The 16,350-nt window shown below is 33.5% G+C and overlaps 1 protein-coding gene across 2 annotated transcripts in view; it reads right to left on the reverse strand.

The window, feature by feature from the left end:
* The window catches only part of LOC111704936 (uncharacterized), a 47,196-nt gene that overhangs the window by 20,159 nt on the left and 10,687 nt on the right, over nucleotides 1-16,350 (reverse strand). The window contains exons 16-34 of one of the 2 annotated variants that reach the window (XM_023477334.1): nucleotides 16,140-16,280; nucleotides 15,719-15,999; nucleotides 15,067-15,227; nucleotides 13,677-13,806; nucleotides 13,216-13,289; nucleotides 12,955-13,047; nucleotides 12,123-12,179; nucleotides 11,194-11,304; nucleotides 10,407-10,556; nucleotides 9,865-9,939; nucleotides 9,632-9,715; nucleotides 8,407-8,622; nucleotides 7,931-8,008; nucleotides 7,134-7,417; nucleotides 5,040-5,095; nucleotides 4,678-4,743; nucleotides 3,111-3,859; nucleotides 2,077-2,208; nucleotides 1,090-1,180 (exon numbers count right to left, since the gene is read on the reverse strand). In XM_023477334.1, coding sequence (XP_023333102.1) covers nucleotides 1,090-1,180; nucleotides 2,077-2,208; nucleotides 3,111-3,859; nucleotides 4,678-4,743; nucleotides 5,040-5,095; nucleotides 7,134-7,417; nucleotides 7,931-8,008; nucleotides 8,407-8,622; nucleotides 9,632-9,715; nucleotides 9,865-9,939; nucleotides 10,407-10,556; nucleotides 11,194-11,304; nucleotides 12,123-12,179; nucleotides 12,955-13,047; nucleotides 13,216-13,289; nucleotides 13,677-13,806; nucleotides 15,067-15,227; nucleotides 15,719-15,999; nucleotides 16,140-16,280 — 3,029 coding nt within the window. Of the gene's footprint in view, nucleotides 1-1,089; nucleotides 1,181-2,076; nucleotides 2,209-3,110; nucleotides 3,860-4,677; nucleotides 4,744-5,039; nucleotides 5,096-7,133; nucleotides 7,418-7,930; nucleotides 8,009-8,406; nucleotides 8,623-9,631; nucleotides 9,716-9,864; nucleotides 9,940-10,406; nucleotides 10,557-11,193; nucleotides 11,305-12,122; nucleotides 12,180-12,954; nucleotides 13,048-13,215; nucleotides 13,290-13,673; nucleotides 13,807-15,066; nucleotides 15,228-15,718; nucleotides 16,000-16,139; nucleotides 16,281-16,350 lie in introns of both variants that reach the window. The other variant, XM_023477333.1, reaches the window with a different exon arrangement.

Below are 16,350 nucleotides of genomic sequence, written 5' to 3' on the forward strand. Positions count from 1 at the left end.
TATATAGGATTATCTCAGAGAATACTAGGACACTGGTAGGAATATCTAGATATAGGATTATTCAATAGAAACCAAGACAACTAACCAGCTTAAAGATACTGGTATCTTTAAGATACCAGTATCTTTTCGTTTTAAGATGGCAAATGGATCAGGATTATCATAAATAAACAGTAAAAACCCGTTTACAAATGTTTAAACTTTTAATTTGATTTTGCATTATTTTCATGTTCTTTGACATTACACGGCTATTGGATATATGGGATACTACCACAGAGTAGATATTGATAGAGGTTTCGTGTAGTACTGAGTACAGCAGACAAGCTGTGCAAAACTGTGCAATTTTTAAAAAAATTAGGGATGTTTGTGTACGTATTCTTAAAAACAAGTTATTTTTCCAGGGTTTCCATTGTTTTCTTTCTTGTTTTTTGTTTACATATTAGTGGCAAAATATCTATCTATCTCTCAGATCTAAATATGCCAAAAATCGAAGTTTAAAACAAACCCTGATATCCTTATTCCCAATTACTTAATCTGAGGATCCAATGGACACACTTTCGATTTTCTTCTTTAACAGCTATTTCTTGGATGTAGTAGAGAAAAATCCAAAACCGTTTTTTTTTAAATTTAGAGAGTCCAGCCCGTTTTTGTATATAATCTTGAATGGCGCGCAAAATTTCAAATTTGTCGGCTTCATATATGTGACTCTGATTGGTTGAATTTTATAAACTTTTCAGGATACAAGTACAAGATTAGTTTAGTCTCGATATTAAGGAAAAGAGAGGATCAAGCATTAATCTCAATATCCACCATTCTATAGTTTTCAGCTCAGGTCTACTTATATTTATCGTACTATTTATATACTTATATTTATCGTACTAACGCCCACAACCTTTAACTGAAATAAAAATACTTGATCAGACAAAGCTTTTAAAGGGCACCGTATAAATCTAGCAATGCCATTTTCCCATGAAGGGGATCACTTTAAGTTACACGTAAAGTATTAATAATGGTCAGAAGTGATCTCTGCCACTTTAGGAGAACCTCATAGTTCTTTATTCCCAGTTGTTAAAATACAATTAGAAAACTTACTTTTATATTTAAATCCTTGAATTGTGAGATCCATCGTCTCCTTAAGGTTTCTCTCACTTCCAATATCTTGTTCACGTAGCTTCTCGCATAGCTGAATAGGAACAATGAAGACGACTTTTCTATTAAAGCTTTTTTTCAAATTACAAGTTTACTAGTAAACAAAAGAAGCTGTTAAATGGGAGATTTCAGGGGCGTATTCAGGAATTTGTCCAGGGGGGGCTTACATTTTTTTTCTCTTTCCAGGCGGGGGCTCAGCACCCGTTGAGGCCTGAAAACCCCCTAAAGTCAATAGATTTCTCTGGGCCAGGGGGGGGGGCTTAGCCCTCATAGCCCCCCCCTGAATACGCCTCTGGAGATTATCTATGGTTCCATGTTTAGGTAAATTCAATATTTTTACTGTTTAAAAGCTTGATAGAACTCAAAATTGAACTCTTTATTGATATTTACGACGAGGACTGTTCGGTTATATTTCCTCATGTCATTTACAGAAAATAGAAAAACACTTTTTAAAATTATTGTTTATACTTTATCTATAAAGTTTACTATTTGAATGTCCGATTATAACTCGTGAAACCTTAGACCGATTTGCCTCAAATTTTAATTGGGGAAAACGGTAGACCGACAAGAATGTGCTAAGCTTGGTATAAAAATTCAAAATTTAGCTGGTTGACTTTAATAGAGAAAGTTTAGTTTGCAGACAAAGCTGGGTTCCCACGCTAGTTCTAACTAAGGTTGGAGAAAAACTGCTTTGTTTTGATTTGTCCAGAGTTTCATTCATCTAATCAAGCTTTTGTTATTATTGACTTGAATTTTAGGCTTTTGTCCATTTGCCAAATATTACTATAATGGTTTAACAATTCAATTAACAAGTACGACTTATTGTTCTATTAAATTAAAGTATTAAATTATTAAATTATTAAATTATTAAATTATTAAATTATTAAATTATTAAATTATTAAATTATTAAATTAACCCCCCCCATTTACCTTGTCTGCAAGTATCTGCTGGAAGATGTCTCTATGCTTGGGAACCCCGAAGTACTCTACCCTGATCCTGCTGAGACTCAACCCCAGCTCATCCTTCAGGGTGGACATCATTAACTCTATCTTCTCTCGAGCCTGAGGTAAAAGGGACTGTTAGCATAATATCAAGTGACCTTCCATTTATAGAGAGGCATGTCCGGACCCTTTAAACCTTTGTCAGGTCAAGGATGAGGTAGCTGAAGATAGCTGAAGATTGAGTGCAGGGAGACTCAAGGTTACAGTGTACACTGTAAGTGTACTCTCAGCGCTTGTGTACAACTGTCAGATTCTTACAATTAAACAGGTTTAGTGTTTCTAGGTTTGGAAGAGAGTTTAATCCTTCCTCAACTTCAACCCCCGTAATGTTAGAAAGAGATAAATATAATTCTCTGATATTACTCCCGGATCTGTTTAATTTTAAATTTTTTAAAAAAGTCAAAAATAAAAATAATTGTTTGCTATTTAGCTCTTTTAGGGATTTTGCACCAGTTTTTGGCACCAAAAATCATTTTTCTATTTAATTTATTCAATTATTAACGGATCTTACGGATTTCATAATTTTCATTTTGGATCTTTTGAAACATTTCGGTTGCATTGGTGAATTATATGACCTTATTTAGTAAAAAAAACCGGTGTCCGGTTGGAAATTCAAATTACGAAAAAGTTGTCGTTCTGAATGTTGTCTAAAATTCCAAAACTCGGTCGTAAAAACGTAAAGGGGGACGTGGAATTTATAGTTGTATAGCTTTCAGGACAATTTTTGATAATTTTGGAAAGGAAAAACTGAAAAATTGGGCGTCAAAGGCCAAGTTTTTCTTCATACTTTTAGACACTTCTTATTTAAAAACTGATTTTAAATCATTAAATCATTTATTTTCTTTAAGCATATATAACTTCTAAGTGGGAAAACGATTTTTAAAAGGTGGGGTTGGGGGGGTTGGGGTGATTTTTCGAGAAAACATACACCCCAGGGAATTGTAAGTATTGATCACCCTTACCTGTGGTAACTTTATGCCCCAATCATGAAGGAGAATCTCCTTGAGTTTGGCAACCACGGTACGGTTAGGATTATCTCCAGGTTCTATCAAAGCTGTCACCTCTATATAAGGTTTCTCCTCCTCCTTGTATTCCTCCTTGAACTGAGATCTGATATTGCCCAACTGGAGACCACTGTCCATTGTCATGGACTTGAGAAACAAATAGCTGAGCTGTTTGTTCTGCTGCTCCGAGAAATCTTTGTCTATCTCCGGACATATTCCTATTTCTCCATGAAGATATTTAAACATGGGAACATAATCCTTCTCTCTAACCAGCTGTGTTCCATTGCCCAGTACTAGGCGGAGGTAGTTGTTGTAAGGATAATCCAAGTTCTCTACTTGGTGAAGGAAATACAGAACAGCTTCCACTGTGTAATAATCTTGTACCCCGCATGAGTATGGAGTACCGGAGATCCGGAAATTTGTTCTTCTATCTTTGTCTATCTTAATATCATTATTTGGACCAAAACAGAAGAAGCTTCCCTTTAGGTTGATATCCTTGAGTCCCTCTGTTAGGAAGTAGTATCTGATAAATTCTAAACAAAAGCCCGGGCTGTCACTCTCTACATCAGCAGGATTCCGGGCCCGCGCTAGAGCAACCACACTTCCCAGATCTAGCTGTACAACCCGGGCTGGATCAGGGTTCCCAACTTTTATCAGAACTGTTAAATCAGATTCAAGAGGAGAAAACTGTTCGCGCAAACTCAGGCCTAAAATATATTATTTTTTGGTCAAATAAAAAAAAACTAAAACTCAAAGTTTACACCATCAGGTGGCAAAGATATAAGTTTTGGGAAATTACAGTTTAAATTAAGTTTTTAAATCGCTTAGTTTTTTTAGTCTAAGGGACTGAAAGTGCAATTTCAAGTAACCCTCCATGAATAGACGACAATGCCCGATTCACAACAATACCCTTGAAACCTTTATCTGATCAATCATGTTGAAGAAACTATCGTTTTTCTTGTTTTGACAAGTGATTAATTCTGATAAATTCTATTAGTTTTCATGCAGTCGAAATGCGCAAGTCACCTTTGTACAGAAGCCACGATTGAAATTAATCAGTTTACAAAATTCCTACTTGATCAGAAAATGGTTTTAGGGTACCGTTGAAAATCGGCATTACCATGTGTATGCATGGAGGGTCACTTGGAATCCTTAGAATTCATTGATTCACTGCATGTTTTAATCTGAGTAAACTTTGTTCACACATTAAACCAGACCACAAAATCCTATGAACACCCTTGACTTATTTTTCAGGATTTTCAACATACTTTGATATAGATTAAAATAATAGCAATTTGAATTAAAACCTTTGAAAATTTTAGAATTATAATTCTGATTCTCATCTTTGAAGATGCAACTACACTGTTAAAAAAATATTAGATAACTTTACGAAAATTTCGAAATTTCGAACATTTTGTTCTTTACGTTCTGTTTATAAATAGCTCAACAAAGAAAGATTATATCTGGTCGACTAAAAAAATGGCGCTAAAAGCGGATTTTTGTCAACCTATTTAGATCGTCTTACCGAGTTTGGCAGTTTCCTTCGATATACTGATACAAAGCTCACTCTGGGGTTTCAGACAGGGCAGACCTATTATTAAAGATGGGCGAATTCATTTTTTTTCATTTTGTTCGTTTCTTGGTCACGAACGACCCATTTCGTTCGTTTTGTTTTCAATCGTTCAAAAAAAAGTTTATTTCGTTCCTTCTCAAAATCGCTCAGTAAAACCGTGCTTTAAAAAAAATGATCGTTCGAACAATTTTAAATAATTTTTTCAATTCTTTAAACGATCCTAGTCGTTCGTCCATAGTATGTTTTTCCCTGAACGACAAAATCGTTCAAGAAAATTTTGTTTGTTCACAAAAAGACGATGCCCATCTCTAGACCTGTTACAGCAGCGTAGAAGGATTTCTCTGATTGTGGAGGAATTATCACAACTTTACTGTAATAATATCACAATATTCTTTTCAAGGTTCTACTTAATAATAATAATAATAATAATAATAATAATAAAATCAAATCAACCATCATTTCGTTCGGTGGAATACTTCAGAATCTGTACCAATATCCATTCAATATCAATTTTGACCAAAGAAAAGTCCATTGATATCAAGCCTTAACCAATAAGAAGTCCATTAATTTTAAACCTTGACCAATAAAAAGTTCCTTAATTTAAAACCTTGACCATAAGACCTTGACCATAAGAAGTCAATTCAGCAATAATTTTTATCAAAGAAAAGTCCATTGATATCAAGTCTTAACCAATAAGAAGTCCATTAATTTCAAACCTTGACCAATCAGAAATTCATTAATTTCAAACCTTGACCAAAAAAAAGTCTATTAATTTCAAACCTTGACAAATAAGAATTCCATTCACTAATAATTTTGACCAAAGAAAAATCCATTGATATCAAGCCTTAAACAGTAAGAAGTTCATTAATTTAAAACCGTGACCAATAAAATGTCCTTTAATTTCAAACCTTGACCAATAAGAAATTCATTAATTTAAAACCATGACAAAAAAAAAGTCTATTAATTTAAAACCTTGACCATAAGCAGTCAATTCAGCTTATAATTTTTACATATCAAGCCTTAACCAATAAGAAGTCCATTAATTTTAAACCTTGACCAATCAAAAGTCCACTAATTTCAAACCTTGACCAATCGAAAGTCCATTAATTTCAAACCTTGACCAATCAGAAGTCAATTAACTTCAAACCTTAACCAATAAGAAGTCCATAAATTTTACACCTTGACCAATAAAAAGTCCATTAATTTCAAACCTTAAAGGGAGTGTTCGCGAAAAATGAAAGGGGGTATAGGCTTAATGCGATATAAAAAAGCGCTTATGATCGCTACTAATCTTACTTCTAGCTGTTGCGTCTATAAGGAGAAAATTGTTAAAAACGACTAATACCGAAGAAGGTAGTGTCCTTACAAATTCAGAAAGATGCAACATTCAACTCGGATCGTAAACAAATCAATTTAATATCAAACAGATCATTGAAATATTAAAATCTTTCGACATCGATTATTTTTCGACGCATTTAAATATAGTTAATGTTTCATAATATTTGTTATTTGTTTATATGCAATGCACTTAAAACGACGTTTTTTCCGCTAGGTGTCTCTGCCACGTGAAATCATTCAAACCATCGAGAGCAGAGACACCTGGCGGCCAACTATTTCGGCGTTTTAAGTGCATAACAAATAAAAAATATTATGAAATATTAACTATACAGAAATGCGTCGAAAAATAATCGATGACTGTAGGTTGTAATATCTGATTGATTTGCTTGAAATTAAATGGATTTTTTTACGACCCGAGTCATGTGTTGCAACTTTCTCAATTTGTATGGACGTTACGTTCTTCAGTATAAGTCGTTTTTAACAGTTTTCTCCTTACAGACGCAACAGATAGAAGTAAGATTAGTGGCGATCAAAAGCGCTTTTTTATCGCATTAAGCCTATACCCCCTTTCATTTTTCGCGAACACTCCCTTTAACTAATAAGAAGTTCAAAATTTCAAACCTTGACCATTAAGAAGTCAATTCAGCAATAATTTTGACCAAAGAAAAGTCCATTGATATCAAACCTTGACCAAAAAGAAGTCAATTTTTAACAAACCTTTACAAATCAGAAGTCCATTAATTATAAGGGAAAAAAGCAAAATAGTGAAATTCTTAAGAGTAAAGAAATAATCTAGATATATTCTTTTACGGTGGTAATGTCATATATGGGTCTCAACAATATTAACTATTTGAAATTAATATTCCGTACATAATCTGTAAGCAGTCATTCAATACTCTTCAAATGAGTAAGGACGAAGAAAGCTTTTGGCGAAATATATTGAAAAGAGAATCCTGTAATCCTAGTGAGAGAGAGAGTAGGGTTGGGATTAGATAAAAACGGCCTGAAGTAAAATCTGCAAAAATGAAAAATAAATAATTCTTTTTGAAAACCGGAAATGAATATGGTTCCTAAGAGTAATATTTCCGGGAACTAGTTCTCTCTTCAGATTGAGGTTCTCATCTCTCATACTTAGCTCCGGAGCCTCGATCTTGACTCCGGCAGGACCGGAGGACGGAGAGAGGGGGAGTAGGATCTCCTGTTCGGTCCGGGGCAACACCATCTCCACCACGACCTTATTCTTGTATTTAGGTTTGATAAACTCCCCGGTGTTAATCAAGGATATAATTTCGAGCTTGAGGTTCCTCCTGTGGTACTTGCTGGTCGGGAGACTGGGGGGCCGCGACACCTTTATCTAGACAAACAAAAATTCAGTCTTGCAGATATTTTCAACAGAGCTTTTGGAGACTTAACCAATAAGAAGTTGATAAATATCACGTATCTAGGTTTTAAGTATTCTGTTGTGATTCAGACAAACCAAGGTTATAATGCAAGGAAAGTTATTTCAGAGGTGTACGCATCTTTTGTACTGCAGTGTACTGTCTCTGGGCGGTAATGTAAACACAAGACGGATATCGAAGCCTGACATGGGATCCATCTTTCACATAAAAATCAATGAAATATTCTGGTCATAAAAAACTATTATGTGAATTATCAAAATTATCAAAATTTAATACTTTTAACCTCCTCGCGAACACTGATACATCTATTCTTGTTTACACATTCCGACCTGAGAGAACTGGTTTCAATATGTACGCAGAATATACGCAATTGCAATTAACTTTCCTTGTATTATGACCTTGGGACAAACCATTACATTACATTAAAATTACGTCTCTTTCGAGTCTAAAAAATAAAAATATATTACCTTAGTATCGATGAAATCATGGCAAAGTCTGACAAGAAGACTGCTTTCAGCCGGGCTTAGCTTCTTCATCGCCTGTCCCTATATTAAAGAGTTAATCAATTCAAGAAACCCCCCTTCCACCAACCCCCATGGCCTGGTGGGAGTAGATTTTAGATTTATCAAAGATTTCAGGGGGAAGATAATTCGATACTTTTGACCCAACATTTTAAATTTTCCTTTAAGTCAGCGAAAAAGAGAATTAAGTCTTTGTCACAAGCTCAAATTGTCTAATCCCTATATCTTGGAAACCTGATCGTAAAAACTTAAGATTTTTAGATCTACTAAAAGTCATAGTTTGCAATATCTGAGGTCTAGGAAATTGGGTTGCAATGATATAGGGAATAGAAAATCAGAGTTTGTTAGGAAAATTCAATTCATTTGTTAAAAAAAAATAAAGAGGAAAAAAAGAGTTTTTTGATGAAAATGTAAACCCTTGCCTTGATTCTCTGGTTCAACCACTCACTAAGAGTTCCCTTAATATACTGTTCTATAGCGGTGTACAGGTTGAATCCACAGTCCAGCAGGAAGTTTACGGTGGAGTGAATCCTTGATGACACCCTGGAGATATCAACATACTGGAGTTGGAATCCACGGAGGTCGTCTTCTGCTTGGAGCTGTACAGCCTCCTCCAGATGTACGTGGAACAGGTACTCCTTAAGTTACGAGATTTAGATATTTTTGTCTGTGATTAAACCAACTGGAGACGTTATTTCAAGTAAGCTTCCATTTTTAAAATTGACAACAGAACCCATAAAGCTTTGACAAATCAAAAATGAATGAGATATTCACGGTTTTCTCTTATAATTTTGGTTTCTCTGCAGATTCTTGCTACGGACACAGTAATATACATCTAGGCCCGGAGTCTGCGATTTAAAAACTTCGGCTCCAGCAGTAATTCCTTAAACCCGACTTTAAGACCCAATCTTCGATCCAACTCTGACGACAGCTTGTGTCAAATGATTGACAGCTGCAATATCTTCGGCTCGACTTAAGGAGTTGGGCTCAATGAAAATAAAACCGACCTTGGTTGGTTTTAGTGGAAAATGAGGCTCTATGTTGAGTCTTGTTCTCATAAAAAAACCGGAATGCGCCAATTCCTTCCATGAAAATTCGCCAAATAGAATATTAAACCGGTTTTATGAACTGAACTCTGTGGAAAAAAAGATGCAGTTTAAATCCGAAAGCTCAAGCTGTAAAAAAGGCCCAACAACAGCTTAGAACCCGAGCCATATTTTCCCATATTTTTTAAATCGCAGGCTCTCAAGAATTTATTAAAACATTGGTTATCCGAGGATTGGGTCGTCTTCGCCTATTATATATCTTATATATCTTCTGCCAGACCCAGTATTGGAGCCAATGCATATTTTTAACCTCTTGGATTTTTGTGGAGCATCGGAAAGCTAAAACTCTTAAGAAGACATTTGTATTTGTGGATTCGATCAAGATAAATGCTCTTGTTAATCTACAGATTAATTTAATCTTTATTCAATACAATTTAAACAAGAGAACAGAGAAATTGCAGTTTACAAAAATCAATAGATCAAGCAAATCCTGCGTAAAATTCAAAAGTGCCCACTGCCGATATCGAGATCAATGAATAAGGATTATAAGTATCCTACACAAAGGTTCCCAGCTGGGATCACATAGGATGCCTCTTACTACCTGGAGTTCTCCAAGAGCATTGGATTCGTCTAGTTCCATGTGAACCTTGAGAGTGGATTTATGTAGTGGGATGGATTGCAGAGCCTGGGACAGAAATTAATGAATTGGAGAGGTCGTTGAACTACCTAACGCCACGATGGTTCAATTTTTAATGTTCGAATCAAATCCTTTTTAATCGGTGATTCAAGTTTTGAAAAGGTAGTTGAGCGACCTGGCTCCGATTCAATAATTTCCTGCTGGTAGAACTGAACAACTAAGGATACAAGAAGACCAGATATAGGCTGACAGCTGACAGGGAACGATCCAGACTAAATCAAATCGAATGAAATGAAATTAGATCAAATGATATCAGATCAAATCAAACCAAATTAAACCAAACCAAATTAAACCAAACCAAATTAAACCAAACCAAACCAAACCAAATCAAACCAAACCAAACCAAACCAAACCAAATCAAACCAAACCAAATCAAATCAAATCAAATCAAATCAAATCAAATCAAATCAAAGCAAATCAAATCAAATCAAATCAAATCAAATTAAATCAAATCAAATCAAATCAAACCAAACTTATTTCCAAACTCGAAGTGGCTTAACTAAATCAAGGATGAAACAATGTAAACCTTAATTATTAAATAATTAAAGGGAATATAAGCGTAATTTCAATTGACAAAACACTTATTATTAATAATTTTACTTCTGAATTTAAAATTCAAGGAAAAACAATAAAGAAGTCGCGATCCATTCGTTAATCATTACAATCTTTTTTTAATTACCTTGAGCATTTCGCTCATCTTTTTTTGGAACTCCTTCTTATTCAGATTCTCCCCAAACAACAATTCAATTTTAGATCTAAGTGTTTCCATATTCCAAAGACTCAGAATGTGTTTAATCAGGTCCTCCACCTTCTCAGCTGTAATATGCGTCTGCAGAACAAACAGAAATTCGGAAAATTAAAGATATAAAATTCGGAAAATTAAAGATTAAGAATTCGGGAAATTAAAGATAAAGAATTCTGAAAATTAAAGATAAAGAATTCAGGAAATTAAAGATAAAGAGTTCGGAAAATTAAAGATAAAGAATTCGGAAAATTAAAGATAAAGAATTCGGAAAATTAAAGATAAAGAATTCTGAAAATTAAAGATAAAGAATTCGGGAAATTAAAGATAAAAAATTCGGAAAATAAAGATAAAGAATTCGGGAAATTAAAGATAAAGAATTCGGGAAATTAAAGATAAAGAATTCGGGAAATTATTCATTGATTTACGTTAGAATGATTTCAATCAATGTATTTTTGTTGAATGATTGTAGAGCTTCACATCCATTTTTTAATCTAAAATTGTTATTTTTATTAAAAGTGGGTTAATGTTTGGTTTCTTTACCCCTTGAAAATATTTGTGTACTAAATAAGTACAAACACAGTCTAGGAAAGTAATTAGTGGAACAAAAAACGCATGTCTTAAGAATGACCACCTCTTTTAAAAGTTTTTTTAAAGTTAAAATATGAAAAACAAACGCTCTTGAGGAGTACCAAAAAAATTATATGATATTTCTGTATTGTCCCTGTCGTTGTGTGTTGACGTTAAGCTTCAGCAATGGTTGTGAATACAGGAGGAACTCGTGAAGACGGTCAATATCATCATTTTTAGTAGCATTCTCACACTCATTCCAGTACTAAACATAATTAGGTCTATATCATCATTTTTAGTAGCATTCTCACACTCATTCCAGTACTAAACATAATTAGGTCTATATCATCATTTTTAGTAGCATTCTCACACTCCTTCCAGCACTACATAATTAGGTCTATATCATCATTTTTAGCAGCATTCTTGCAACCCTTCCAGTATTAAACAATTAGTTGGTTTGTATTTTTAAAACATTAAATCGCCTAACTGAAATGAAATGACTATGAATTTTTAGTAAAATTATTCAGGAGATGCACCAATAAAATATGAAATGCAAAAAAATTATTTTATGATGTATATTTACACCCAGACAATCTAAGAATCTCCTTCCGTCCTCCATCTGTCAGATTCAGACAACCTGACAGGTTCAGTGTTTCCTTCCTCAACTCCAACCCCCCTAATGTTAGAATCAGCTAAATATAATTTTCTGATATTGCTCCCGGATCTGTTTAGTATCTCAATAATTATTGTATAATGAAAAAAGAACCTTGAACCTAAAAATAGATTTCTAAACCAAAGTTGATAAAATTAGTCTAAATTATAAAACAAGACATGCGTATATATATATATGTTGCGTATAGACGGCCAAACGGTCGGACCGATTGGGCTGAAATTTTTTGTGGACACTCATGGGTGGCCGGGGGGTGTTATAGGTTAAAAAAATAGACAATAATTTTTTCAAATATTTTTTCAAATATTTTTTTTCAAATTTTTTTTCTCCACGGGCAACGACGGGCTCTTCAGCTAGTTTAAAATATTGTCTGACAAATTAAAAATATGCTTCATCAATTGTTAAATATTTACCTTCTTAGAACATTGAAGATAACGTCTATACCGTTGTTTTAACTCATCAACAATAGCCTAGATCAATCATTCTTAATTTCTCAGGTTAAAGGAAGGATAAACAGAAATTGTATAATGAATGATTGAACGGGCAACCATGATGGGATGAATGGATGATTACGAATGTTGAAATGCATAAATGAATATATAAATGATTAAGAATGAATGAAAAGATAAGAAAGTTTGAATAAATAAGTAAATAAAAAGAATGTTAAAATGGAAAATTAGTGATGAAAAAGTGTAAATGCAATGAGTGAAGAATGAATAAATGAAAAAATGAATGAATAAATAAATAAATAAATGAATTATTAGAGAATGAATAAATAAATAAATGAAAGAAAGTTAAAGTAAAAAAATGAATGACTAAGTAGCTAATTTGAATAAATAAGAAAATAAATAATAATTTTAAAATAGAGAAATAATGACTAAGAATGTGTGAATGAATAAATAAAAAATTTAGAATGTCTAAATGAATAAATAAATGAATACTTGAAAAGATGAAAAATTAAAAATGAATAAGTGAATGATTAAGAATAAATAAAAGGATGAATAAATGAATGATAAAGAATGTCTTAATGAAAATATGAATGATTAAGGTTATCTAAATGAATGATTAAGATTGTCTAAATGAATAAATGAATGATTAATACTGTTCTGAATAATTAAGATGAATAAACGAATAATCAATAATGAATAAATGAATGATAAAGAATAAATAAATAAATAAATAAATAAATAAATAAATAAATAAATAAATAAAATAAATTAAATTAATGAATGATTAAGAATGCCCCTGAATGCTCTCTATGGACTCAATGTATGGAGTAACATTCGGATTGGTGTTCTCCTTCTCTTCGGGATCATCATCAGCATCCTTGGTGTCCTCCTGATGCAAATAAATTTTAATTAATTTAAGTAAAACAGCCTCATTTGTACTCCCAAGTTCTGACCCTCTATGAACACTTTTTACAAAATAATTATTTCCCCATCCTGAGTTTCCGAAATGCCAATTCCAATTGAAAAAGGGACAAATTCTGATTTATCTAGTTCAAACCTGTATAAGTTCTGGTTTACCAAAGTACAAACAGAAACGCTGAAACAGGGCTTTGAGGAAACCGTCTTTGCCTGTAATTGAGGCAATTCAAAAAGTTGTTACTTTGATGGCAATTTTTTTAAAGTTTTAAATTAATAAATGTATAAATGAAAAAATGGATGAATATAATGAATAAAGGCATTAAAGGATAAATGAATGAAAAATGAATAAATGAATAAAACAAATCAAAGGAATCAACCATAGAAAGGAATAAAGGAATCAAACATAGAAAGGAACAAAGGAATAAAGGAATATAAGAATAAAAGAATAAAAGAATAAAGGAATAAAGGAATAAAGGAATAAAGGAATAAAGGAATAAAGGAATAAAGAAATGAATAAATGAATAAATGAATAAATGAATAAACGAATATATGAATAAATGAATAAATAAATAAATAAATAAATAAATAAATGCCCCCCTAAAGGTTTTTTAAAGATCTGGTTACAGAGTTTCTTAGTCTCGAGATCCTTATTAAATGCGTCCTTATTCCTGAACCTAGTTCTCACAACTTTCAAGCTCAGCTGTTCCTTCTCTACCTTCTCTCCCAACTCCTATACAGAGATCAATGAATTGATGAAACAATGAAACGATGAATCGATAAATCAATGCATCGATGCATCAGTGCATCAATGCATCAATGCATCAATGCATCAATGCATCAATGCATCAATGCATCAATGCATCAATGCATCAATGCATCAATGCATCAATGCATCAATGCATCTATGCATCTATGCATCTATGCATAGATGCATAGATGTCAATCTCAACCTTCTTCTTCTATATATAAATTTGGCTTGTCTGTCTGTTTGTACCCAATAAACGTCAAAACTGCTGAACCGATCGGGTCCAAATTTTTTGTGGGGCATCTAGGGACCCCAGGGAAGGTTGATGAATGATTGAAATTTTAAATATTTGTCTCCATCAAAATTCGATCTTCATTAGATTTTTGAAAATTTTGAAAATCCACGAATTGTTTTTGTTTTGTTTTACGATGTACACAAAGAGAACATGTTCACAATTAATTTAGAAGATGGGAGCGAAGCGCCCTCTCAGGCTAGAAAGAAGGGCGCGAAGCGCCTTGAATTTCTAGTCTATATATAAATTTGGCTTGTCTGTCTGTTTGTTTGTTTGTCTGTTTGTTTGTATCCAATAAACGTCATAACGGCTGAACCGATCGGGCCCAAATTTTTTGTGGGACATCTAGGGACCCCAGGGAAGGTTTATGAATGATCAAAATTTCAAATACTTGTCTCCATCAAAATTCGATCGTCATTAAATTTTAGAAAATTTTGAAAATCCGCGAAATTTTTTGTGAAAATCCGCGAATAATTTTTGTTTTGTTTTACGATGCACACAAAGAGAACATGTTCACAATTAATTTGGAAGATGGGCGCGAAGCGCCCTCTAAGGCTAGGATTTCTAATTTCTGCAATGTAAACCGTGGGACCTTTCATGCCCCAAGGGTATGTTTAATGTTTATGGTTGGTAAGGTTACACAATGTTCAATTTCAATTTAGATTTTAAAATTCCCAAATTTTTTTTCTTCTCATTCTTTTTAAGGAAATTGCTCGCAGCTAAATTACACTAAATTATCACTCATAAGCAATATTTAAAAGAAGGCAATACCTGGTTCACAACAGTACCCGGCCTTAAAAACTTAAAATCTAAAATATGTTCCACATTATTGATCAGATTAAGGTTTCAACGGTACCATTGTGAATCTAGAATTGCCATCTTTGCATGGAGGGTCACTTGAAATAAAGCCTACAGTCCCTTTAAAGTAAAATAAGATTATAAGTTGGACCAACCTGTATAAGGCTTCGTGTGTTAGAATCTTTCAGTGCCTTGTCCTTCACCTTTTCTCTATTGCAGTATCCTACAAGAGCCCGGAGTTCTGTCTCCAACCCCTCCGTAAACCCTCTCCACCCGTCCTCAACCTTGATCCTTTTACTCCCGAACCCAAACCCTCCTGAACCAAGGGTTTACTTGGAGATAATGTCTTTTATTAGAATCTTAATATACATTCAGCTTCTCTGTTCATTAGATTCACTCAAAAAACATAATACCGGTTAAACCAATTCGGTTTAAATTTTTTAAAAGGATTAGGATTAAAATATGTCCTTCAAACATTTGAATTTTACATTTTTTATAGATATTAAATGTATTTTTTTTCTAATTTTTAAATAATATGTTTTTTTTGTATAGAATTGAGAAGGATATGTATGTAATAAATCAAAATATATTTTTTAGCTGAGTAACATCAAGTTTTTTTCTCGAAGCAATCTAACCAAGGCCAGGGAACAGTTTATTAAAACAGTTTTTCCAAAGAAAAACTCATAAGTGAACTTGTTCTTAATAATACTTTTTTATACTTAACTGCTTCTAGAAATCAAATGGAGGAAGTAAGTTAAAGGTTATGATATAATTCTAATGAAAATAGTTCAAAATCTCTTAGTATTCCTGGAGAAGAATTAAATGGTTCCGATCGTTTATTGCCTCCCCTGCCTCCCCTCCCTCCCCTCCCTCCTCCACCTCTCCCAAAGTTCTCCTGCTTCACCTCCGTCTTTACTGCAAGGGAGGAAAAATGCGCTAAAGTTTCCTGTACAACGAACTCCACTGTACACCCTGCCCAGGTGGGAGGCGGGGTCCCGAACCTCTGGTTGAGCGCATGCTGGATCCGGCTCTGGGTTAGCATAGAGTTCCCGGATGAAATCTGGTTCATCAGACGTTCATATGTGTAACTAGTCAAACAGAAATACATCATTACGAAACAGGGGGGGGGGGGATACATAAACTTTGAAAAAAGATACTTTTTACCCAAAAATGTAATAAATCAAAATATTTGAAAAAAGTTTCAAATGTTTTAAATTTATTTCTATTCCTAATATCTTCAAAAGACATGACGAGGGTCCGAGCGAGGTTCCTGGTTTCCTGGTTCCCCAGGTTCCTCTTGGTATTGGAGAGAGCACTGATGAAATGATTCTCCAGGTTGATAAACGCACTGTCCTTGTACTCCGTCCTTCTGTAATAGTAACATTGTGAGGGAGGGAAGGCAATATATACAATGTGAGGGAGGGAAAGCAATACAAATA

Source organism: Eurytemora carolleeae, unplaced genomic scaffold, assembly GCF_000591075.1.
Source record: "Eurytemora carolleeae unplaced genomic scaffold, Eaff_2.0 scaffold338, whole genome shotgun sequence".
NCBI lineage: Eukaryota > Metazoa > Arthropoda > Copepoda > Calanoida > Temoridae > Eurytemora > Eurytemora carolleeae.